At 41.8% G+C, this 24,369-nt stretch overlaps 3 protein-coding genes across 4 annotated transcripts; 2 read left to right on the top strand and 1 right to left on the bottom strand.

Annotated features, from left to right (window-relative positions):
• Nucleotides 1–245: 245 nt before the first annotated feature.
• On the top strand, nucleotides 246–9,944 carry LOC135484097 (ras-related protein Rab-1A). 2 transcript variants are annotated; one of them, XM_064765208.1, is made up of 7 exons: nucleotides 246–397; nucleotides 2,423–2,495; nucleotides 3,151–3,198; nucleotides 3,710–3,757; nucleotides 4,237–4,332; nucleotides 4,767–4,898; nucleotides 5,120–9,944. In XM_064765208.1, exons 1-7 carry the CDS (start codon nucleotides 375–377, stop codon nucleotides 5,318–5,320), a joined length of 621 nt encoding a protein of 206 aa, XP_064621278.1. In that variant the 5' UTR covers nucleotides 246–374; the 3' UTR covers nucleotides 5,321–9,944. The 2 variants fall into 2 exon arrangements, with proteins under 2 accessions (XP_064621278.1, XP_064621277.1); XM_064765207.1 differs by lacking the exon at nucleotides 246–397 and adding an exon at nucleotides 1,785–1,945.
• A 5,353-nt stretch (nucleotides 9,945–15,297) lies between these two features.
• Nucleotides 15,298–15,789, bottom strand: LOC135484835 (alpha-protein kinase 1-like). Its single transcript, XM_064766525.1, has one exon. It carries the CDS (start codon nucleotides 15,787–15,789, stop codon nucleotides 15,298–15,300), a length of 492 nt encoding a protein of 163 aa, XP_064622595.1.
• Nucleotides 15,790–16,817: 1,028 nt separating this feature from the next.
• LOC135484096 (inositol-tetrakisphosphate 1-kinase-like) lies at nucleotides 16,818–22,074 on the top strand. The gene is made up of 5 exons (XM_064765206.1): nucleotides 16,818–16,977; nucleotides 18,036–18,103; nucleotides 18,417–18,494; nucleotides 20,245–20,413; nucleotides 20,833–22,074. Exons 1-5 carry the CDS (start codon nucleotides 16,818–16,820, stop codon nucleotides 21,030–21,032), a joined length of 675 nt encoding a protein of 224 aa, XP_064621276.1. The 3' UTR covers nucleotides 21,033–22,074.
• The last annotated feature ends 2,295 nt before the right edge of the window (nucleotides 22,075–24,369 follow it).

Genomic DNA, 24,369 nt, shown 5'->3' with positions numbered 1-24,369 from the left:
CTCAATTACTGGAACAATGCCCTACTCGGTAAAATGCTAGCTAAAATAGTAAGCACACATAATTAATGATGAGAAACCGCATCCTTCAATGCTAACCCGATGTCCCATCAATGGCTGGTATGACTCCCTTTAATGTTCGACTGGTTGAGTCTAGAAATCTCGTGATGCCACGTTGGAACGAGCATTACGTCATGGTGTCGTCAATTCTCTATCCCCCTCTAGGGGCAATTGGTTATTGCAGGAAGAAGCGGCCATCTTGGAAAGTTGAGGTGTACAATTCACCAAAAAATTTACAAATTTTAACTTTATTGTCTTTTCTATTGTGTAAAGTGCCCAACGGGGACAAAATTCTTTTAGTCTGAGTCCTGAATAATATGTCAACTATGAATCCCGAATAGTAAGTATGCGGTATTTCATGAAAAATGCCGTCAATACTGGCAACGTCATCACAAATCCTGTTTGAAGTGAAGCTAGTGTAGATTGATGTACATCAATGTACGTGAATGTGCAGTGCATCGGTTAGTCTGTGTCTGGGAGGGTGGGTTCCCCATTTTGTTTTCGTAATGATTGGTCATGTGATTTAGATACTGTTATATGAATTGTCAAGTTATTGAATTGTTGTGTTCTTCTTATTTCATATGTTAGTAATATGTTTTTGTGGGAAAAAAGTGATTGTTTTTTGCCAGCTTCCCGAACCCGTAGCTAGCTAGCTATGCGCAATGATTCGGGGCAATGCTGTAGGCCCTAGCTCCTGGCACTGCCAACTGGCTTGTTTGTCGTATGACGTAGCCAACCAGTTCAAGTTTCTGATGTTGTCTTGACCAACCAACCAATAACTGACTGTATATATATCCTCATGAAGTAAAAAGATGTGGAACTGGAAGCTCTAAGTCTGATGTTTATATCTTTTATTGAATCCGTTGTCCTCCCTGTGAATGTCATGATGTGATTACTGTGTAGACGCTATTCAGCCAGTTGAGGGGCGCCTGTACAAAAGGCCTATTTTACGTGTAGTAGCAGGCCTATGTGAAACAGACGCACCAAAACCGGCTATACGTAATAGTAGTATATTATTCCTTTCATGGTGATGTGTAGTGATCAGGACAGTAGAGTGTGTGAAAGTGTTGTGTTTCCTCTAGGATAAGGAAGCCGCATAAGCCTCCCCCCTCCCAATCCCATGATCGAAGCAGGGGCTTACCTCCTTCACTTTGTTGAGTTATGTCATTTAAATGCTCGGAAAACGCATCTGGAGGCATGTATTGTAGCAGAAATAAATTGGGTGAGGGAGGACTGTTCCCATAAAGTTTTTCTAACAAGTAAATCATTGCCTCCCGCCAACTTTCAGTTCCATATATGCCTGTATCCTTGGCTGTGTTTATAAAACTGAAAGATTGACAGTTGTTGGTGTCGGGTGAGGGATCCAGACAATCTGAATAATGTGTAACATGTACAAGTAGTAGAAATTATGGCCCTTCGCCAAAGTAAATATGCTACCTCTGTGCGGGGAAGTCCTAATGGAGTAATATTGAAGCATTGTATTCAAACCTGGCGCTCTGCCAATATTTTGACGGTGGTCATTGGATTGACTCGAATTGGTCATGACTCAAGATAGGTAGTTCCAACCTGGCATGGCCATGTTGGCTCATGTAAATATAAAGTTGATGACTGCAGATATAAAGGTATTTAAGAGCACTTCTATTTCATTTCGCTCCAAAAAGTGCACGTAGTCGGTTTGGAGGCTTACGCTTTTGTGAGCTCTGGATTTTTAAACATAGACTGTGTGTTAGTAAACATTGGATATGGGTAAAACAGGCGTTTTTCGAACACCATCTTCAGAAGCAGTGAAGGCCATTCTTAGTGAATATCGAAAAGCTAGTAGCAGGCTTCCTCATAATTGTATAAGTACTGGCTCACGAGCCAGTGGTTACCATTTCGTAGATGAATAGTAAGTTATGACGAAGTTGTAGTCTATTGCTGTGCTAGAAACTGTCTATCTGGTGTCCATTATCATTGTACAGTGGAACCTCCCTTAGCAGACACCTCTCTATTAAGGACAACCTCTTTATTAAGGACACTAGGTTTGGTCCCAGATTGGTTGTTTCCATTCAATTTTACCTATCTAATCAGGACACCTCTAGTAAGGACAGCACTTATCTGTCCCAGGGGTGTCCTTAATACAGAGGTTCTTCTGCATGTTATTCATACCTGTTCATCAAAATTTACTGTGCCCGACCCCTGACCTCTGGACTAGCAGACATTGCATTCTTTTTGTGTGTTTTTTGTTCATGTTTTAGTTTAGATGTACATGTAAATATTTTTATGAATAAAATGTAGCCCCTGAATTCGCAGAAACAATTCTTGACTCCCAAGCGCTGTTGAAAAAGCTTATACTAATGTCTGTTTCATTGTTGTCTCTTTCCAGTGACTACCTTTTCAAGCTCCTCTTGATCGGCGACTCTGGCGTTGGAAAATCTTGTTTATTACTACGATTTGCTGTAAGTATTACTATTATGCACAAAATATATTGATGCTATCCATTTGACAATAGAATACTGGTATACTGCAGTCTTCATCAGTTTTGTTCAGTGGACGGCAGCAGAAGTCGATAAAAGGACGGAAGTAAATTTTATGTAGACATTTTATGGACCACCTGTGGTTCAACCTTGAATGAAGGTTATGATAGTCATGATTAGTACATGTAGTCACAGTGTTGTGATTGTTCCACTACAAATACAAATGTACAACTCAGTTCACAGCTAATCGGCTAAAATATGCGGTCATGAGAAACAGTGTAGGACTGGGAAATCAACTAAAGTAATTTATGGGTTGTAAAATCATTGAATGATACCCACAGCCTGGTTATAGTTCCACTTCAACTCAATTGACATCTTACAGAGAACCGGAGACGTATTCAAATTTTGGCCACTGAAATTTCGACTAACTTCAATGGCTTGCCATGCCAAAATGTCCCCAAATAAGGCTTAATAGTGAGAAGAAAACATGTCCACAAAATAGGTTTCAAAATTACAAGGTATAAGTGAAAGGCCTGGGCTAACTTCACAAAGAAATTTGGGTGTGTGGCATGAAAGTTGGAGGATAATTTGTAAAATCTCGAATGCGAGAGAATAAAAGTTTAATGCTCTTTTTCAGGATGATACATACACCGAAAGCTACATTAGTACAATTGGCGTAGATTTTGTAAGTATTCCGTTTGTTGCCGCTCATTCCCACAATTGGCAATTTCAGTATGTCGTTTCAAATCCATTGTTCAGTTGCAGTTTAGAATTGGGTAATTGGGCCCTGCAGTGCTGATGATGGGGCCCAAACAATGGGTGATATGAATAAACACTAGTAAATGCTTTTTACTTCAATTTTGTACAGAAATTCCTAGTGTAAATGTACGTGAAGTTTTAAGTAAAAGCATTTCCTAGTCTTTATTTATATCACCTAATATCCAATTCATTCCGAAGCCTGGCACGTAAAATCTCTACCGACATCTTTGTTTGAAAAAAAGGCTAATAGATGACTCATTATGAACAAGCTAACCGATCCATGTGGTCTCTGTGGTATGGACTGTCAGAAGGCTGACCTGAATGTGTCTCTCTACCAGGGGTTCATGATGTAGGGCTAATGTTTTGGTGCCTGATTCTACTTCCGAATTCTGTTCAAGTAGGCTGCTTTGCTAGGTATCATTGTTTTTTCTTTGCAGAAAATCAGAACAATAGAATTAGATGGTAAAACAATCAAGTTACAGATAGTAAGTACATGAAATCCTTTATTCTTCCAAGACGTTCATTTCTAATAGACGATACTCCTCCATAAGAGTTCAGCACCTGGTAGAGCACCTCGTCCTCGGGACATCTGACGCAAAACATTTGTTTCTTGTGTCCTGACAGAATGAGTTCTTGTCATCGTGCATCATTGACCTTATTTGGGTCAGCATTACGTTCCTGAACATCTGGGACATTGTGTCTTAAGGGCCCGTTGTGCACTGCCTCTTGTCTTTTTGCAGGAATACAGTGTATTGCCAACCTATAGTGTCTAGGAAGGGCCACCATCTGGTGGAAGCCTTATACGAAAAATCAAAGTCTTAGGTCATTTGTCTTGTACAAATCGAAGCGATGAGATTTCCTGCAAGTTTTCTTATCGGTAAAGCAAACTACATGTATGACTCGGGTTTCTATATTGCAGGAATGATCTCTCATATTCTAATCATTAAACCTTTCCGTTTTACAGTGGGACACAGCCGGACAGGAACGATTCCGAACTATAACATCCAGTTACTACAGAGGAGCCCATGGTATCATAGTAGTATATGACGTTACTGATCAAGTAAGTTCAGCTTGGTACTTTGGGTGATATGAATAAAGACTAGCAAATGCTTTTATCTAAATCTCCATGTACATTTACACTAGGCCTTTCTGTACAAAACCGGAGTAAAAGCATTTGCTAGTCTTTATTCATATCACCCTTTGTCCCACTTCTTGTGTAACATCCTTGGTTGTTTCCCATATCAGTGTTTTGATACAACTGACAGAAAGAACAACTTGACTCTATGTCATTCTACAGTCAAACCTTGTCGCAGCAGGTCGATTTCCATCAGTCATTTGCCTCATTCAAATTCCAACAGGCAGCAAGAGGGCAATTTCTGTCCTTGTGCCTTCCCCGTATTGACCATTACCTCCAGCTTCCTCATGTACCGAGCTTTACCATAATCCATATGTCACAGTGTTAACATGTTCTTTAATCTTATCATTCTCCTTCAGGAATCGTTTAACAATGTAAAACAGTGGTTACAAGAAATAGATCGTTACGCTAGTGAAAATGTAAACAAGCTTCTGGTTGGAAATAAATGTGACCTGACGACAAAGAAGGTCGTCGATTACACTACTGCCAAGGTAAGCACTAACTTCGTTTCTTGAACTCCACAGAAAAATTAGAGATATTTGTCTTTTGTTAGCTGAATATTTTATGATTGAAAAAGTACAGCTAATAACTGAATATTGTTTTGCCATAACTGTCCCAATAAGATTGGGATTTCTCTGAAAAGAAGCCTGTAGAAGTTGTTCAAACGTCTTCCGTGTATTAATCCCTGCGCTTCGTTGTCTTTTCTCTACAGGAGTATGCAGACCAGCTTGGCATCCCATTCCTTGAAACTAGCGCAAAGAATGCCACAAATGTAGAACAAGCTTTTATGACGATGGCGGCCGAGATAAAGAACCGGATGGGACCAGTCACAGCTACTGCAGACCCGAAAGCAAATGTGAAAATCAATACCAGTACGCCGGTGAAACAGTCGGGCGGCGGAGGATGTTGCTGAAAGACGACCACGGATAACGTTTCTACAGTCACAGACTTGGGTGGGGTCGGGCACTCATCATCTCATATTGTCAGCTCAATGAACGGAAGCTCTGCTATGACCATTCACTGTGGATGCGTTGCTGCCGCATGTCGTGGCATCTAATAAGACTGGCCGGTGTTCTACCGTAGCATTCATGACTGGTTATGGAATGATTGACAGATCTATTTAGTTTGTGATGATGTTTAATCAATGGAATTTAAACCATCTTGTGCGGCTGCTGTTATTCCAGCCCACGTCAGAATGCTCTGACTGATCCAGAGTGTTTGTTATACCAGAGCAGCGATACTTTATCTTTGACATGAAATGTGGATTAATTCAAACGACAAAGGAACCAGTGGTGATTTAACTTAAATTCAACCAGGTTGTTGTCCTTGCCCCCGTACATTCCTATTTCTACTGTTAACAGCGATGTTATTTGGGCTATTTTTGGGATGCTGCAATTCGTCTTGGTTGCAAAGTAGTTGTGTTTGCACCCCTGAAACTTTTAAATATTCTGTTGGCTGTATATTAATTAGCTAATAAGTGCTAAATTTGACCTGAGCGGTAATGTTTAATTTGACCCGTGTAGGAAATGTTGATCGTTGACAAGGGAAAGTCTTAGTTCATGCATGCCATGCCCTGCATCTCGGCGAATGCCACTCTTGGGGACCATCTCAGTGATGGTGCTTGAGTCTTATCAGAGTTGCGTTTCAATCCCGTTCATGCCATTTTACTGTTCAGTCCAGATTCTCAAGTGATGTCATTTAAAAAACTTGTACAGTGCTCATCTTTGTAAGTAGGCTGTATTCGCATGGAACCTATCGTTGGCCATTTCGCAGTACTTCGAACTGCATTTACCTGTAGGTCAAAATCTATATGAGAATTCGATACCTTTGACCGACGATTTCAGGGACTCAATGCCAAGGATTCGTCCTGGTGCATTCACAATATAGGCCCAGCCTTGAGAGCATGATTGACTTCAGTACCCGGGATAATATTCAACCTTGGTAGTGCACTCTTGAGTAGTCTCAGAAATCCTGAATTAAGCTGTGGTCTGATGAATGGCGCTGCCTTGTGTGGCATGTTATTTGGGAGATGGGAATATTTAGTTCCTGATACACTTTTTTTTACTGTTAAATATACAAGTCAGAAGGTCTTGAGAGATAGTCTTGCATTCCTGGTACAGGAGGCTCGTTGTAACCTTGCATTCTTAGTACAGGAGGCTCGTTATAACCTTGCATTCTTAGTACAGGAGGCTCGTTATAACATGTATAGCAGCCGAAGCAGTGCCACTGGGCGGTAATAACAGACCTGCTGTTGATAACTTCGTAGGCCCTTCTCTAGGCAAAGTCTGAAATACTATGAAATGGCCTCCAGGCACTGTCCACAGTAGATGCTTTGCAATTCAATGTATGATACATTCTGTTGTATCATTCATATATGATTCTTCATTAAAAATGCACAATATTTTCCCTGTGTGTTGACGTGAAGTGACGAAATTGTGAATAGGAAGTTAACATTATTTTCCCAAGTGTTGCTTGTACATTGTAAATGGTTGAGCTTGAACTATTAGTACGTCGACTACGCAGGGTAAGTATTTTGATTCCATACTTCTGCAGTGCTCTCCAAGATTTCTTTTGGGGTGGGTGGCACTCCCAAATCACATCTTGATCTTTTAGATAATTTCCGGGTTGTACTATGATTTCTGGTTGTAACATTTTCATATTGCAAAACTATAGACCACATCAGAAATTCGGCCAGCTGGTAATAACCCGTTGGCTGACTTTTTCAAATTGGTCCGAAATCCATGGTAGTCCACCCTTCCAAAATGAATCATGGTGAACTGTGCTTTGCATTGTATTTGATGTGCATCTTGTTGGTCTCAAAAACAATTCAGATTATTTATGTATAATTATCAAGATTTCTTAATAATTCGAAGTGTGGTGATTTTTCTGGGCTCTTAAACTAGTTGAGGGTGGGTGGGACCCAGTGCTTCCAGTGTTCTGGTGAATTCACAATGTATGGAAGAGCATGTATAAAATGCACTGGGTTAAGGAATAAAAAGCCATTGTATGTATCATAATATATATTATTTGAATTGATGACCACCTGTGTAATAATAAATATAGACAATATTGTCCTGACTAGTTTTATTCCGCATACCATTTGATTTTCTTACTTGTAGGTGTGTCTTTCATCGGCACATCTGTGTGTAGCCTTCCTTGGTTGTGTGCTGAACTGCTGTGTTCTCGAGGTTATTTCTTGCTGGCCATTAAACCATACAACCTTGCTTCTAGACCACCTTTATTCTGTTGTTTCCATATGACCAGCCCGTATGGCGTTGACTTTGTAGGGTATGCTCACGAGGCTGGCCTGCCTTGTTGAAATAACCTGTTGAGAACACTGGATCATCGCCCATCGAAGGCCTCGCCTGTAGGTTAGGTTAGGCAGATGCTCAGTAGCTGTCCTCTCTTTGGTTGCTGCTTGGCTGTCTGAACTACGTGTAAATATTTTTGCCGTGACTATAAGTCGTCCGTGTTCTGTGTCCCTTTATGTCCGTGTCACCAGTTGTGGAATGAATTGATCCCTTTTCTGGTCCCATTTCTAGAATGAGTTCAATTTTCCCTGGTTCTTCGGGCCAGAGGTTCTCCATACTTGGGGTAAAAATGTAATTGAAAGCTCGGCTATTCATACTTGCTTCACAGATAAATTTGTGGATAATAAAAAAAGTGTACTTTCTTGCACTGGAATGACATAAATTTGGAAAGCAATGCACAAAAATCATATGTGCCAAACTATTCAACGAAAAAGAATTTTTTTTAACAATATCTGGTTACAGTTGGTAGGATACCAGTCCTCATCTCTGTTTTGGACGGAGAGGATTTTGAGAAGATTTTAACGCATCTCTGGAACCCTCAGGTTTTCCAACTGTGTCTTTTCACTTGTACATGTACATCCGAAGTCCACTTTCAGAACAGTCCATAATCTTTCTATATCATTATAATAATAGTGAGTAGTTAACATTTTATTCAATACCAACATTCTTCAAATTCACTATGACTTTACTAGCGTGTCTTTCTTTCGGATGGACTGGTGAATTATAAAAGCGATCTTAAATGTTCTGAGGGTATGGTTTGGATATAAAATTTATTGCTTGGAATTTTGAAGACCTCTATTTCGGCTTGGGTTCTGAGTTTACATGCTACTGCAAGTCTTCAAAATACTATTAAATTGAAGAATATTTCAAGCCAGCATTTGACCTTGAGCATTTGTAAGGTTAAAATAAGCAACGTTTGTATTTCTGTCCATAACAATATCCGAGTTAAAACTTTCCAGAATACATGTAAATAAAGTTCAGGCATGCAAGCGTAATGTTACTATTTGTTCTTAGCAGATTAGTGGCTCGTGACTGTGCTAATTTCTAAACATTGTGTTTGTTTGAAGTGTTAACAAACAATGAAAGGGAAATATTCTGGGAGTGCTGAAACTGCCGGGGAATGGATTTCCTCAAACATGCACAAATCATGTATGGTGGTATTCTTGTTGTCAGTTATTACACAAGATGAAGTGTTCTTATGTAATTGTCGCATGGTTTTGACTTCGATGAAAAAGGACAAGCACTTTTGTGCAAACCGTTCCAGACTTTGTAGCTTGAACTGCAGACTAATTTTTTTCGTGAGGGACTGGTAGCTTATCCTGTGAAGCAGGGCTTTCCAACTACTACAAGCAGCCTGTAAGGGGCACCAGGCTGATCCTGGGGGTACAAAGAAACTGCCAGGGGTGCAAGACAGCTGGTCCAAGTTGCACTTAACCACCGTGCACCTGCCTAATGAGTATGACGGGTCTATTTTGGCCTTAAAGTCTCCCTTTGTATAGTACCCCCAGGTATATGGCACGGCTTAACCCGCCGGCCATGAGGGAATTCCTTTATGGCCCAGTGGTTGGCGCGTTGGCCCCAGAGTGGAAGTTAAGCAAAAGTTGGTTATATTTGTCGCATGTCGAAGGGTCGTCACAACATTGGAGACCTTCTGCAACTGTCCCGGGTTGAGGAAAAGTTGGAAGGCCCTGCAATAGAATCATTGGGGTAGCTGATTTTACATCATATCATTATTGGACTTTCATGAACCAAAATGTGAGCTTTGTCCTTGATATCACCGTCAGAATTTCTGACACAAGCTCACTTTCAACATTGGCCAACAGTCTAGGAAAAGCTTCAGAGAAGTCTTCATCAACGTTTCGAAGCAAAATTGAGTAGTGCCGCGTTGAGCTTCAAATTGCTTGACATTAGATGCTACAGAAAGTGTTAGATGTAATTAGGGGATTCATCATACTAATGAGGGGGTCATCATACTCCCTGTCCCAGGAAACGTGTCATGAGTTGAGCTGGTTTGAAGTGACCAGTCCGTAGAGGATTATTGTACGTGTCATTTGATTGGGTCAGTGGCATCAAGAATTCATAAAGTCTTGTCTTTATTAATTCTTGGAGGCATGTGTATGAACACAAGGCAAGGTGGGCTACACAAGGCTTTGTTACCATCTTTAAATTGTCTTGATTTGTATATTTAAATCGGAGAAAAATACACATTAGAATGTATATGAGGAAGTGCGTCTCGGTGTTAGTTATAACATGGTGAGGTTTTTAAACGTGCCTGAGCATTGGCGAGAAATGTTTATTGACCTCGGTGCTGTCTGCGATTTCATGTCGGATATGCTTTCAGTTGATGCGAATTGAAAGCTAAATAGCTTGCCACCAATTTGGTGAGTTAATTAGTCAACAGCTACATGCATATTGGTGTGAACTGAAAAAAAGTCCGTGAAACATCCATCTTCATGAGACTCGAATTGAAAATCATGCAAAGTTGTGATGCATGCCTTTATCAGATCAATTACATGTATTGTCCACAACCCCCATTAACTTACTGGATGTCCTTGGTGTGCAATCATCGAACAGGAGATATGCCTTCATTGGACAAGTACTGTCCCCAGCTCCAACAACATGCTTGAGATTCTGGGTGTCCATTGGATTCAGTGGACAGATATGTGCCTTCATTTGACAAGTACTGTCCTCGGCTCCAATGACCTGCTGGAGGTCCTGGGTGTGCATTCATTTGACAGATACTGTTCCACTGGTGATATGCCTTCATTGGACAATTACTGTCCTCGTCTCCAATGACCTGCTGGAGGTCCTGGGTGTGCACTCGTGGACAGGACTGATCCACGGGAATGCCTCTTCATTGGAAAATTACTGTCTTCGTCTCCAATAACCTGCTGGTGATGTGCCTTCATTGGACAAGTCCTGGCCTTGGCTCCAATGACCTGCTGAAGGTCCTGGTTGTGCATTCAGTGAAGAGATACTGATCCACGGAGGATGTCTCTTCCTTGGAAAAGGACTGTCCTCGCCTCCAATAACCTACTGGACGTCCTTGGTGTTCATTCATTTGAAAGATACTGTTCCATTGGTGATATGCCTTCATTGGACAAGTACTGGCCTCGGCTCCAATGACCTGCTGAAGGTCCTGGGTGTGCATTCAGTGAAGAGATACTGATCCATGGGGATATCTCTTCACTGGACAAATAGTGTCCTCGTCTCTAATAACCTGTTGTTGATGTGCCTTCAGTGGACAATTACTGTCCTCGGCCCCAATGTCCTGCTGGAGGTACTGGGTGTGCATTCGTGGACAGAGACTAAACCACGGGGGATGTCTCTTCATTAGAAAAGTACTGTCGTCGTCTCAAATAACATGCTGGTGATGTGCCTTCATTGGACAATTACTGTCCTCGGCCCCAAATGACCTGCTGGAGGTTCTGGGTATGCATTCGTTGGCGGAGACTTCGCCACTAGAGATGTGACCTCGTTGGACAAGTACTGTCCTCGGCCCAAATAACCTACTGGATATCCTGGGTGTGCAATCAGTGAACAGATACTAATCGACAGAGGATGTCTCTTCATTGGAAATGTACTTTCCTCGGCCCCAATGACCTACTTGAGGTTCTCGGTGTGCCTTCCTGGACAGCGACTGACCCACGGAGGATGTCTCTTCATTAGAAAAGTACTGTCCTCGTCTCCAATAACCTGCTGGTCATGTGCCTTCATTGAAAAATTACTGTCCTCGGCCCCAATGACCTGCTGGAGGTTCTGGGTGTGCATTCATTTGACAGATACTGTTCCACTGGTGATATGCCTTCATTGGACAATTACTGTCCTCGTCTCAAATGACCTGCTGGAGGTCCTGGCTGTGCATTCGTGGACAAGACTGATCCACGAGGAATGTCTCTTCATTGGTCAAGTACTGTCCTCGTCTCCAATAACCTGCTGGTGATGTACCTTCATTGGACATTTACTGTCCTCTACCCTAATGACTTGCTGGAGGTTCTGGGTATGCATTCGTGGACAGACACTGATCCACGGGGATGTCTCTTCATTGGAAAATTACTGTCTTCGTCTCCAATAACCTGCTGGCGATGTGCCTTCATTGGACAAGTACTGTCCTCGCCTCAAATGACCTGCTGGAGGTTCTGGGTGTGCATTCAGTGAACAGATACTGATCCACGGAGGATGTCTCTTCCTTGGAAAAGGACTGTCCTCGTCTCCAATAACCTACTGGACGTCCTTGGTGTGCATTCATTTGAAAGACACTGTTCCATTGGTGATATGCCTTCATTGGACAAGTACTGGCCTCGGCTCCAATGACCTGCTGAAGGTTCTGGTTGTGCATTCAGTGAAGAGATACTGATCCACGGAGGATGTCTCTTCCTTGGAAAAGGACTGTCCTCGTCTCCAATAACCTACTGGACGTCCTTGGTGTGCATTCATTTGAAAGATACTGTTCCATTGGTGATATACCTTTATTGGACAAGTACTGGCCTCGGCTCCAATGACCTGCTGGAGGTTCTCGTTGTGCATTCAGTGAAGAGATACTGATCCACGGGGATATCTCTTCATTGGACAGGTAGTGTCCTCGTCTCTAATAACCTGTTGTTGATGTGCCTTCAGTGGACAATAACTGTCCTCGGCCCCAATGACCTGCTAGAGGTTCTGGGTGTGCATTCGTGGACAGAGACTGATCCACGGGAAGTCTCTTCATTGGAAAGTACTGTCCTCGTCTCCAATAACCTACTGGTGATGTGCCTTCATTCGACAATTACTGTCCTCGGCCCCAATGACCTGCTGGAGGTTCTGGGTATGCATTCATTGAACAGAGACTGACCCACGGAGGATGTCTCTTCATTGGAAAAGTACTGTCCTCGTCTCCAATGACCTGCTGGTGATGTGCCTTCATTTGACAATTACTGTCCTCGGCCCCATTCACCTATTGGTGTTTCTGGGTAGGCAATCATGGACACAGACTTTTCGTCACGAGATGTGACCTCATTAGACAAGTACTGTCCTCGGCCCCAACAACCTGCTGGAGGTCCTGGGTGTGCATTCATTTGACAGATACTCTTCCACTGGTGATATGCCTTCACTGGAAAAGTACTGTCCTCGGCCACAATGACCTGCTGGAGGTACTCGGTGCGCATTCGTGGACAGAGACTGATACACGGGGGATGCCTCTTCATTGGAAAAGTACTGTCCTCGTCTCCAATAACATGCTGGTGATGTGCCTTCACTGGACAATCACTATCCTCGGTTCCAATGACCTGTTTGTGGTTCTGGGTATGCACTCGTGGACACAGACTTTTCCTCTGGAGATCTGACATTATTAGACCAGTACTGTCCTCGGCCCCAACAACCTGCTGGAGATACTTGGTGTGCATTCATTTGTCAGATACTCTTCCACTGGTAATATGCCTTCATTGGAAAAGTACTGTCCTCGTCTCTAATAACCTGCTGGTGAGGTGCCTTCATTGGACAATTACTGTCCTCGGCCCCAATGACCTGCTGGAGGTTCTGGGTGTGCATTCGTGGACATAAACTGATCCACGGGAAGTCTCTTTATTGGAAAAGTACTGTCCTCGTCTCCAATAATCTACTGGTGATGTGTGTTCTGGGCATGCATTCGAGGGCGGAGACTTATCCACTGGAGATGTGACCTCATTGGACAGGTACTGTCCTCGGCCCCAATAACCTACTGGATGTCCTGGGTGTGCCATCATCGGACAGGAGATATGCCTTCATTGGACAAGTACTGTCCTCAGCTCCAACAACATACTGGAGGTTCGGGGTGTCCAGTGGAATCAATGGACAGATATGTGCCTTCATTGGACAAGTACTGTCCTCGGCTCAAATGACCTGCTGGAGGTCCTGGGTGTGCATTCAGTGAACAGATACTGATCGACGGAGGATGTCTCTTTATTGGAAAGTGCTGTCCTCGTCTCCAATAACCTACTGGATGTCCTGGGTATGCCATCATCGGACAGGGGATATGCCTTCATATTGGACAAGTATTATCCTTGGCTCCAACAACTTGCTTGAGGTGCTTGGTGTCCATTGTAATCAGTAGACAGATATGTGCCTTCATTAGACTAGTACTGTCCTCGGTTCCAATGACCTGCTGGAGGTCCTAGGTTTGCATTCGGTGAACAGATACTGATCGACGGAGGATGTCTCTTTATTGGAAAGTGCTGTCCTCGTCTCCAATAACCTGCTGGTGATGTGCTTTCATTGGACAATTACTGTGCTCGGCCCCAATGACCTGCTGGAGGTTCTGGGTGTGCATTCGTGAACAGAGACTGATCCACGGAGGATGTCTCTTCATTGGAAAAGTACTGTCCTCGACTCCAATGACCTGCTGGTGATGTGCCTTCATTGGACAAGTACTGTCCTCGGTACCAATGACCTGCTGGAGGTTCTGGGATTAGCTACCCCAATGATTCTATTGCAGGGCCTTCCAACTTTTCCTCAACCCGCGACAGTTGCAGAAGGTCTCCAATGTTGTGACGACACTTCGACATGCGACAAATATAACCAACTTTTGCTTAACTTCCACTCTGGGGCCAACGCGCCAACCACTGGGCCATAAAGGAATTCCCTCATGGCCGGCGGGTTAAGCCGTGCCATATACCTGGGGGTACTATACAAAGGGAGACTTTAAGGCCAAAATAGACCCGTCATACTCATTAGGCAGGTGCACGGTGGTTAAATGCAACTTGGACCAGCAGTCCTGCACCCCTGGCAGTTTCTTTGTACCCCCAGGATCAGTCTGGCGCCCCTTACAGGCTGCTTGTAGTAGTTGGAAAGCCCTGCTACACAGGATAAGCTACCAGTCCCTCACGAAATAAATTAGTCTGCAGTTCAAGCTACAAAGTCAGGAACGATTTGCACAAAAGTGCTTGTACTTTTTCATCGAAGTCAAAACCATGCGACAATTACATAAGAACACTTCATCTTGTGTAATAACTGACAACAAGAATACCACCATACATGATCTGAACTTTATTTACATGTATTCTGGAAAGTTTCAACTCAGAAATACAAACTTTGCTTATTTTAACCTTACAAATGCTCAAGGTCAAATGCTGGCTCGCAATATTCTTCAATTTAATAGTATTTTGAAGACTTGCAGTAGCATGTAAACTCAGAACCCAAGCCGAAATAGAGGTCTTCAAAATTCCAAGCAATAAATTTATATCCAAACCATACCCTCTGCCTTCCAGTCCTATCGATTGATGTCATGTTGACTGACAGGATGTGATAGATATTGCATTTCGATGTCAATCGCGTCACGGACTGAGCTTACAAGTCAGTGACCGCGCAAAAAAACGCCGCAGCCACCTTTACCAAAGTTGGCAGTTCCAAGGTGTATAGACTCTTCAGAGTGTTTCAATTCTTAAAGTGTTATGAATTCCTGAATCACACACCCTTCACTAAATAGATATATTACATTTCTGGTAAAATAGCGTTTTGTTCAGCTAGGAATTCAGTAGACTCTCCCAGGACAGTCCATTGCATTATCCTAATTGGATATCCTTAGGATGAGGGACGAGGCCCGTCCACTGCCTCTGGAGTGTAAGAATTAAGAGGCAAATTGAGGTCTCTTTATTCCTAGCGAGTAGCATATATCGTTACATGTCGGATGTTGCTCACTCCAAAAGTCGTCAACACCCTCTTTACCACGGTTACCAGTAACAAATACGGTCTTCAGAGGTTCTGAATTAATGGCAGGGTCTGTGAAAATGATGGTGCCTTTTTGGTCCCGGGGCAACCAACCCTGAAGGTCTGTCACCAGTATCCTGCCTTCGGACTGCTCCCATGTAAAGTGCATAAAGGCTAGGGACACGTCCACAAGTTCCTTAGTTAAATCTGGGTTGACATACTTGGAGTTGTTGGTCACTTTGACAAAATCTGACCCCTCCACGAACGGCTCAACATTTAACAAATAAACTATGTCCTTGTGGTCATCCGACAAAAGTTGGATGTGCGCTGCAGGAACAAACTGGATCTTCCAGGCCTGATTGTCGTCCTTGAGCGCCTGGTTGAACAGGGCCACGAAATGGCGCGCTGTCATCTGGCAGACGACATCCTGGTAGTACAAATGCAGCTTCTTCCGCCTGGCATCTCGGTATCTCTTGCCAACGTATCTATCAAGACAAAGAACATCTGGTGAGTTAAACGACGCATCTAAAAATGGACACCGTATCAGAGAGATATTTTCTAGCGCTTGCTGCAATTCGACCTCAGAGTAGATAGATTGTCTATTTCTGTGTCCTTAACTTCTTGCCCGATTGCCACCAATTTGATATCATGGGTACATCTAACCACCATACAGTATATGTCACACAGGTTTTTAATTTGACCTTCTTGTCAAGGTCACAGAGGTCAAATGGCGTAAATTCGCCGTCAGGCCGTAACTATGGCACGTTTCTTAACTGCAATGACTATTGATCACAAATTAAGTACACATGTACCCCTTGGTCAGGTGATCTTAGGTACCGAAGTTTGGTGCGATCTGATTTGCCGTTTGGCCTCCAGGGAGGGGGCCAAATCCTAAATTCTTCAAAATGCCATTATTCCTTGTAATGACTTGCCCGATTGGCACCAATTTTATATCATAGGTACATCTAATTCTAACAACCATTCAATGTGTCACCCGGGTCTTCTTTGATTTGACCTACTTTTCAAGGTCACAGAGGTCGAATGTACTGTAAATTGGCCATTTTGGGGAAATTGTAATTGCTTGGACCTACATCAAACCTAACACTACATGACACAATACCATGCTCTTTATCCATCTTTCCTCCACATGAGGTGAGCACAATGGCCCTGGCCATTTCATTTTTCCTATGAAAGTTATTCAGGTTTTTGGTTATCACAAATGATCAGTAAAGAAGTTCAGCTGATGATATCGATATCCAGCTTACAAGGAATCCTTGGTCAAATCACCTGGAGTCTTTTACCAACGGGGAAGAGAAGGGCCTTGGCATTTCCAGAGTTAACCTGGGGCGCACAAACTTGCCTCGAAAATTTTCACACTGAGAAGCACCATTTTACACCTCGAATGTCACCCGACTAACTCTCCTTTATCCCTCTTTTTAGATGGCAATCATATTTAGTGAAAAAGGTTTACAAGACATCTCCCCGCCCTGTGTCGCCCAAACGTTTATCAACCATGGTGCAGTTTTGTATAAAGTGTTTGTGATTGGTGATTACCACTTTGTCGTTGAGAGGCCATCACTCAAAAACTTCCATCCAGGGGGTAAGTTCATCTACTGTTGACAACTTTGCCACTCTGGAACTTAGTCCCGACTGGAAGATAGGTTTTGCCAGACTATTAGACAATAGCATTCCGCGATGATGAGGTCACTGCAGCTGCTTCCCTATATTTCCCCATCGCTGAATTACAGGCAATGTCGGACAAACATGCGGTTTCGTAATGGATTCAGGCTTTCTAACTAGGGCAGTTAGATTCAATCTGGCACATGTCCGAGTGTTGGAAATACTACATAATTGTTCTGAATATTTCTCTCTCTGACTCTATGGTATCATTCATGCTAAAAACAATGCAGGGTCAAAGATAATTGACTTTGAAATAAGCTCAAATGCGTAGAAATAAGTGTCGATGTCCGACTGTCACGTGACTAAAACGTCATCAATATCTTATGCAAATGACCTTGTGAGCTATAAATAGTAACTTCGCGGAATGCTATTAGATTAATGAAGAGTTATCCTGGATTGCCCACTCTGACACATTTGGGAGAAAGTTTCCAAATTGCCTTTCCTGCTAACCCTTTTCCTTGGAGAATTTAACGCTTTGCCTCGTGGAGAAATGTTCTTAAATCATGCTCAAATCATAAACAAACACCGAAATAACACTTTCAGTGGCTGATTTACAAAGCTATCACTCATAAACTGAACTTCTTCACACAATGCCGCAGAAATATATCATCTAAAGGACTGTCTGATTTACAAAGCTATCACTCATAACTAGACTTAGGATAGCAGTGCTGGTTTTGTTACATAATACAAATTAGATCGCAATTTACTCACTAAAACAATCTGTTTCACTCAATGCCGCAGAAATATATCATCTGAAGGACTGGCTGATTTACAAAGCTATCACTCATAACTAGACTTAGGATAGCAGTGCTGGTTTTGTTACGTAATACAAATTAGATCGCAATTTACTCACTAAAACAATCTGCTTCACACAATACCAGAGAAATATATCATCTGAAGGACTGACTATCACCTTTTCCTCTTTGTGTACTAGTAATTCTGCTTCGGGTTGTTCATTTTGATCTCTTTTTATTCCAGACCACGAGACCATATTTTTTGATAGCCATAACGTTTCAAAACCTCACTCGTCAAGTTTTCTAAACAGGGTAAATATGTCTTGATGCCTGTAACTTGATAGTGCATCCGTGTTGCTGCATGTCGCTTTCAGACACGGTCCTGAAAAGCTTTTTGGATTAACGCACATTTGAATTGTTTATTTGTACCTTACTACACAGGCGGCGATATTCTCCATCATTGAATCTGTGACGGGGATAATCCCATCAGAGAATCCACAATGGGCCATCATACCTGTCATAGAATCTATGATGAGAGATCAATGTAGCCTGTATTCTTGAATGTCTTGTCATCCTGCTTGATTTATCTCTATTGTTGTTTTGTTTGTTTTTCGTTGCTGCTTAGAATCACGATGGCGAACAGGTGTCACTCCGTCCAATGGTGCCGGTGAGAGGTGGAATGCCGTCCATCCTAAACCACAATGTAATTGGTGATACTGTCTTGTCATCTGTAGCGAGTAGATAGTCTGTCGGTAAACCCTTGCAGATCACATGTGGTTCTGATATTTATTCATTGGGGCAGCAGCTCATGTAATACGGGGCTGTTATCCACTCTGAAGTACAATATGTGTTTTGAGAGCAACAATTGATATTTGTAGCTAGTATGAATTTAACCTAAAAGTGAGTATATGGCATTAAAAATCTTTCAAAATATAGTTGATACGTGAAAAATAATCGAGACAAAATTTCTCTGTGGCGAAATATTGCCATAGGAAATGCCATCAGGCCGTCAAATCGGCTGTTCAAGCGGCAGACGTTTTGGACTAAATCAACACTGAGTACACTGTGTCACAGACCATTGCACCCAATGTTGGCTCTAGTTTCCTGCCCAAAGTCAGTTTGATATTGAAGAAGTACCAATGAATACTTCTCAAGTTTATGCACGTGCATCTTTAAGGGTTTAGTACAGACATGTAATGTGGCTGCAGCTTTTTCTACAAACAAGACCCAGATCAAAATTTTCAATGCTATTGTATCTTGTGGCAATACTTATTTATGCTTTTATCCATCCTAACAACATTGTATATATCTCTAACACTTTCACTGAAAAAAAATAAATCGAAAATCGATGCGGTCGTTATTTTGGCTGTCCCTTCTCTCTCTCATCTCCTGTGCTGGTAAAAGATTCATGCCGTGGGCTTTAACCCGCTGTTCAAGGGAGGATTGTCCTAAGGTAATGCCCGCCCGGACGTAAACAAGTACTGTAGAACCTCTCTAATGAGAACACCCTCGGGACTGAGAAGTGCCGTCCTTAATAGAGAGGTGTCCTGATTGGAGAGGTCAAATTGAATTGAAACAACCAATTTGGGACCAAAACTGGTGTCCTTAGTAGAGAGGTTGTCATTAATAGAGAGGTGTCCCCTAAGGGAGGTTCTACTGTATATATGGAGTTCCTGTATAAAGGATTGTTCTGGGATTTATCAGGAAATGTCCTTAAGAGTCTACGAACTGTTTTTGTGCCATTTTAGCGGTGTATACCTGTTACGCCCTCTGTACAGGAACTCAATGATCCTAAGTCCTGGTCTGGCATTATCTCATGACATTTCTCCTTTAAACTCCTCATTCTGTTGATTCAATGGGCAAAGCTAGCGAGCCCCCCCCCCCACCCCTACCATGTTTGGCTGAAAAAAATGTCATTTGGCCCCCAAGACCAAAAAGCTAGCTACGTCCCTGGATATTTGTGTGCTATTGCCACTGAAGTTGCCATTGAGTGATTTTTTCTTGGGTCTGTTGCTGCAGACCCAAAAGAAATTGATAATTGTGCAATAACTCTTTAACCCTTCTGTGGTGGTAACACTGAAATCTGACTTAATGACAATAAGGGCCTGTTCCATTCTTTCAAAAATTTAAAAATTTGAAAATTGCACCCGAGTTTGATAATTTCCAATTGTGGATATACGTGTATGTACTGAATATAGACTTCAACTGTACTTTGCATATAGAGCGATATACCAATACATACCAGTTTTCATCAAATTTGCATGCATAATAACTGCACTACAGTAGTGTTTTCAATCCGCATTGCAATTCGGGGCATGTAAGGCAAAGAGACATGCCTGGCGTCTCAAGCTGTGGAGTTTGAACTAGGGACCTCGTGCCTGCCAGTCCGAGACCCGAGGCACTACATCGCCACGGCACCTCTTGACGTCTCATCCATTCTGTTTCTTTTTCAGTTGGATCTTACCGATCGCAATAACAGTCCAGTTAAACCTAGCTACACATTACTTGAGAGCCTCGCACAGAACCTTAAGGAGAAATTTGGATTAGAACTGTTCGGCATTGATGTCATCATTTCCGCCGAAACAAAACAATATGCTGTGATAGATGTTAACAATTTTCCAGGTATGTAAGGTCAGAGATGCAGTCACACGGCCAATAAACCCAATTGGCGCCTAACTGTAGAAGCACACAAAAATGCTCATCCTTGGATGAGGAATATTCCCTGTAGAATATCACCGCCAAGTGCAGAACGAATACTGAAGAAGAAGTGTATGGTGAATGCTGCCATCTTATAAGTCTTGATGGCTCCTGACCGTGTTGACAGTACTACTTGTGACAACCTAAGAAATGTCCGAGCAAAATCAGCCCTACTGACAATTTTGAGGAACTTCGTGTTCTGGTCCGTTTTTGAGGAGGCAGGGTTTATTTTCGGGGGCAAAAAGGTACAACGATGCTGCTCCATCCTTGAAATACCTATAAGCACTAGATGTCTGTATGTATCTTTTTCCGAACTAATGATCCCGTTCCTTCTTTCTGCCCAGGTTATGACGGAATTCCTAACTTCTTCCCCGTGCTCCTGGCACACGTTCAAGACGTCCTCAAACGCAAACCAAAGTCTCAGCCGGAGGAATGTGCTTCTAAAGTGTCATTATTCAATGCCGCAAACCATAAGATAGAGGACCATATGACGTGTTTTAAAAATGAGGAAAACCAGAATAGTATAGCAGCGTCTTTTAATTGAGTAAAGTGTATAAAACTGGGCAGCTTATCCACAATATTTCTGCTGTTTTTTTATCATCCTGATGCAGACACACACACACTAGGAAAATTTTTTACCGCGGTAATGGTGATGGAGGTGACAGTGTTGACCCTATAAAGTGATGTTATAATGAATATAAGAAAATTCTTGGATGTGATAATGCCCTGGAACAACTCGTAGGGACTTGGTTATCACCTTGGATGCCCAACTGTACCGTTCCCAATGAAGTAGGTTTACGTCGTCGAACGGGGCTCCCATCGACATCGATGATAATGAGTCGATGAGACCTTGTTGAACGGCGTAGATCTCCTTCATATCTCAAGGAACGGTTGCGCGTGTTTATGTTCCAAGCAACATGGACATGTTGGCCACTTCAACGTAAGATGTTCCGCGGCGTTGTTGCCACCCGAGAACTCTTGGGGAATTTTTTTAGAGCGGTAAGAAAGGAAAGGCAAAATGTGGGCTCTTCGGGGAATATCTAATAAAAAACCTCGAGATATAAAGCACATATTTTCAGGGCATTTGTTGAATTCTATGCAGTCTTCCAAATCGATGAATTTAGAAATGGGCATGGCCACTGAAGCAATTCTTACTCATCTGTTATCTATTCAGCTGTTAGAAACACAGAGCCAAATGCAAGTAGCTTATTACACAAAGTTATTATCTCACCGATATCAAATGGTTCATGAATAGGACTATTATAGGTCAAGCTGAAAAATGTACACTAAAGCTGTTATAAAAGTTCTCCATTCTTAACTCCAGTTGTCCATTCTAAACTCCAGTTGTCCCTTCTTAACTCCAGTTGTCCATGGGCAGCTGTGACTGAGGGTTTGTCCAAGTACCTTATGACACCAAATCTATCACACGGATATCAAGTAGTATCAAACCCTGGGCCAACCTGAAGCATCTACAGACAGGCTGTTCTCAGTTGCAGTTGTCTGTTGACAACTGAAGAAGAGGTAGTCGGAACTGCTTTTCAAGGCGGTGATGGAAAAAAAAATCACATCAATGCAATGTATTTGACACTGCCTCATTTGTAGTGATAAGCCTTTTTGCTATAATGTTGCTTGCTCTCAAACTGTAGGCCCCTACCAACTTGGGTGAGGATGCTGTATCGGATCAAGACTTGCAGGCTGCAAAGATTGACATTGGTGGGAACAGAGTCGATACACCCTTGGCACACATACATTTATGGGACCAAATAATCTTACGAGAGTCTATATTTCACACACCAAGTTATATTCTCTGAGTGATTGGGTTTTAGTCTGAGGTTGATATCAATCTCCACTTTCTAAGTGCAATGTGAAAATGATGCAACGCGGTAATAATTGCATGAATTTCTAAGACATCGAGGTATAAGCTAGTTCCACTTTCGGAGTTCTGTCGCATGTATTTTTTCTACCCCAATATTGAGGTTGGTGTTTGATTTTATAAGTTACCACCAGTTTCGAAATGACAGGTATTGATGATGGATGAATGTGGTATAGTCAAGTTTACCTCAACCCCTCTAAACTATATCATGGTGCTTTCAATCATTTGAGTGATTAAATGGTCATTTATCCCAAATTAGTCATTTGAGCAAAGACTCGCAATGTGGGATATGATCGCCTTTATGTGGAAATTGCTCTTGCTACGTCAATTCATGAATACATTGTATCAACAATCGCGCCAATTCACCCAGATTTGAGAGAAAGTTTTCAGTGCAATCAGAATACAGCATTTAGTTCAACACTGCAACAGAAAATCCATTCAAGACCTGCTTAAAAATCCAAGAATATTACAAATCAGTTAAAAACCACACTACAGGCTGATTATAAAGGTTTCCGTATCACCCCGGAGAATCAGCTTTCCAACTTGCCAAGAATCATGTTCATTTAGGCTTGCATACCAACTTACCGAGGTGGACTAATTAGGAAAATGCGGGGAGTGGAAGAATAGTTTAGGGCAGGCTGGCTCAGTTAGTTGGAAATCCTATCTGATTCTCAGCAGGTTGAGAAATTGATTCGCCATTCTGCATGAGTACTGATTCCGCTTATCATCTTTATGATGTGTGAGATGCAACAAAATGACCACCGGACCAAATTCCCAGGAGCTGCCCTCTTTTGTTCATTCTTGAATCTTGATCATCTGATGATGTAATTATTGCATTTTAAATATAAATAAATATGCCTTACAAGGTTGCACATAAAATGTATAGAGATGATTTATTATTATGTATATATAATTGTAGTATAGCTGTGAAGCATTTACACATGCTGCTGTAGATTAGTTACTTTTGATAATGCCTTGATAGATTATGTATTTGGGAAGTTATCTCATGCAAGCATTGTTGGTATGTTGATACATCTCTCTCTGTTTATTTACTTACATTTCAAATTGTTTATCTTTCTTATTCACCTCTGTAATAACCAAATGGTGTTATTGTTACAGAATAAATTGAATTGGTTGCAGTATTCTATACTGATTATGATCTAATGGGATGAAATGATAATAATAAAGGCTATCTCATTTGGTCAGGAGCAATCGTGACTCAACATCATGGAGGTATTATTAAGTCTTAATAATACCTCCATGCTCAACATATAGCACTGCCATCTAGCGTCTCGAATACTTCTTAACCTGTTCTTTTCGTATGGCTGTTCAATAATATGCCAAGTTTACCAGTTACTCCAAGGCACTGAAGATAAAATTCCTATTTTGAAATGCATAATTGGGCATTATTCGAGAGGTTTTAAAATTCTGAAAAAAATCAAGTAATCACGAGATCTGGTCTGGAACGTGTCGACAGTCTTAACTGTTATCCCCATTGTGGTCATGGTTAGATATGTCCATGAAAACTGCTTTATCTGGTGGTTTTCTCGCATAAAATAATAACTTTAATGCGTTCCTCTAATGCATAACTGCAACAGACATATTTGACCTTCAAAGGTCATTGGGTTTCAAGTAATGGTTGCATAAGATAACTCGAGTGTACATAAAATGATTCTAAGTAAGGCACTAGCGCAAAAAAACCCAAGAAAATACAGAATCTTATATTCTTACAAGACAGTCTGTGGTATTTTTCTTTGTTAAATAATGAACCTGTATCTTTAAATAGTTTATATTTTTATTGATCTCGACCAAGTAACAATTTGATACGAAATTGGTTGAGGCCATCTCTTTTAAATTCATACTCATTGCTGTTGTTTTGTTTACAAAGGGATCCAGTCTCTACTGGTGAATCCTTAATCGTCTGACTTTAGATTTGTATTGAATTTGTACTGGCGATAATGGTATAATTAGAAATGACATTGTGATTCATTAGTACAGTATCTGACGG

Source organism: Lineus longissimus, chromosome 3, assembly GCF_910592395.1.
Source record: "Lineus longissimus chromosome 3, tnLinLong1.2, whole genome shotgun sequence".
Taxonomy (NCBI): Eukaryota; Metazoa; Nemertea; class Pilidiophora; order Heteronemertea; family Lineidae; genus Lineus; species Lineus longissimus.
The sequence above is the reverse complement of the archived record's forward strand: the minus strand, read 5'-3'. Positions and strand labels throughout refer to the sequence as shown.

Excerpts from the sequence above, each read along its gene's own strand:
- LOC135484097 (XM_064765207.1), top strand. The coding sequence starts at position 1,800 with ATGGGTAAAACAGGCGTTTTTCGAACACCATCTTCAGAAGCAGTGAAG. Across the intron at positions 3,758-4,236 it reads AAACAATCAAGTTACAGATA|TGGGACACAGCCGGACAGGA; the intron begins GTAAGTACATGA and ends TCCGTTTTACAG. Across the intron at positions 4,333-4,766 it reads TATATGACGTTACTGATCAA|GAATCGTTTAACAATGTAAA; the intron begins GTAAGTTCAGCT and ends ATTCTCCTTCAG.
- LOC135484835 (XM_064766525.1), bottom strand. The coding sequence starts at position 15,789 with ATGACAGCGCGCCATTTCGTGGCCCTGTTCAACCAGGCGCTCAAGGAC.
- LOC135484096 (XM_064765206.1), top strand. The coding sequence starts at position 16,818 with ATGGCAATCATATTTAGTGAAAAAGGTTTACAAGACATCTCCCCGCCC. Across the intron at positions 18,495-20,244 it reads CGTCCATCCTAAACCACAAT|TTGGATCTTACCGATCGCAA; the intron begins GTAATTGGTGAT and ends TTTCTTTTTCAG. Across the intron at positions 20,414-20,832 it reads AGATGTTAACAATTTTCCAG|GTTATGACGGAATTCCTAAC; the intron begins GTATGTAAGGTC and ends CTTTCTGCCCAG.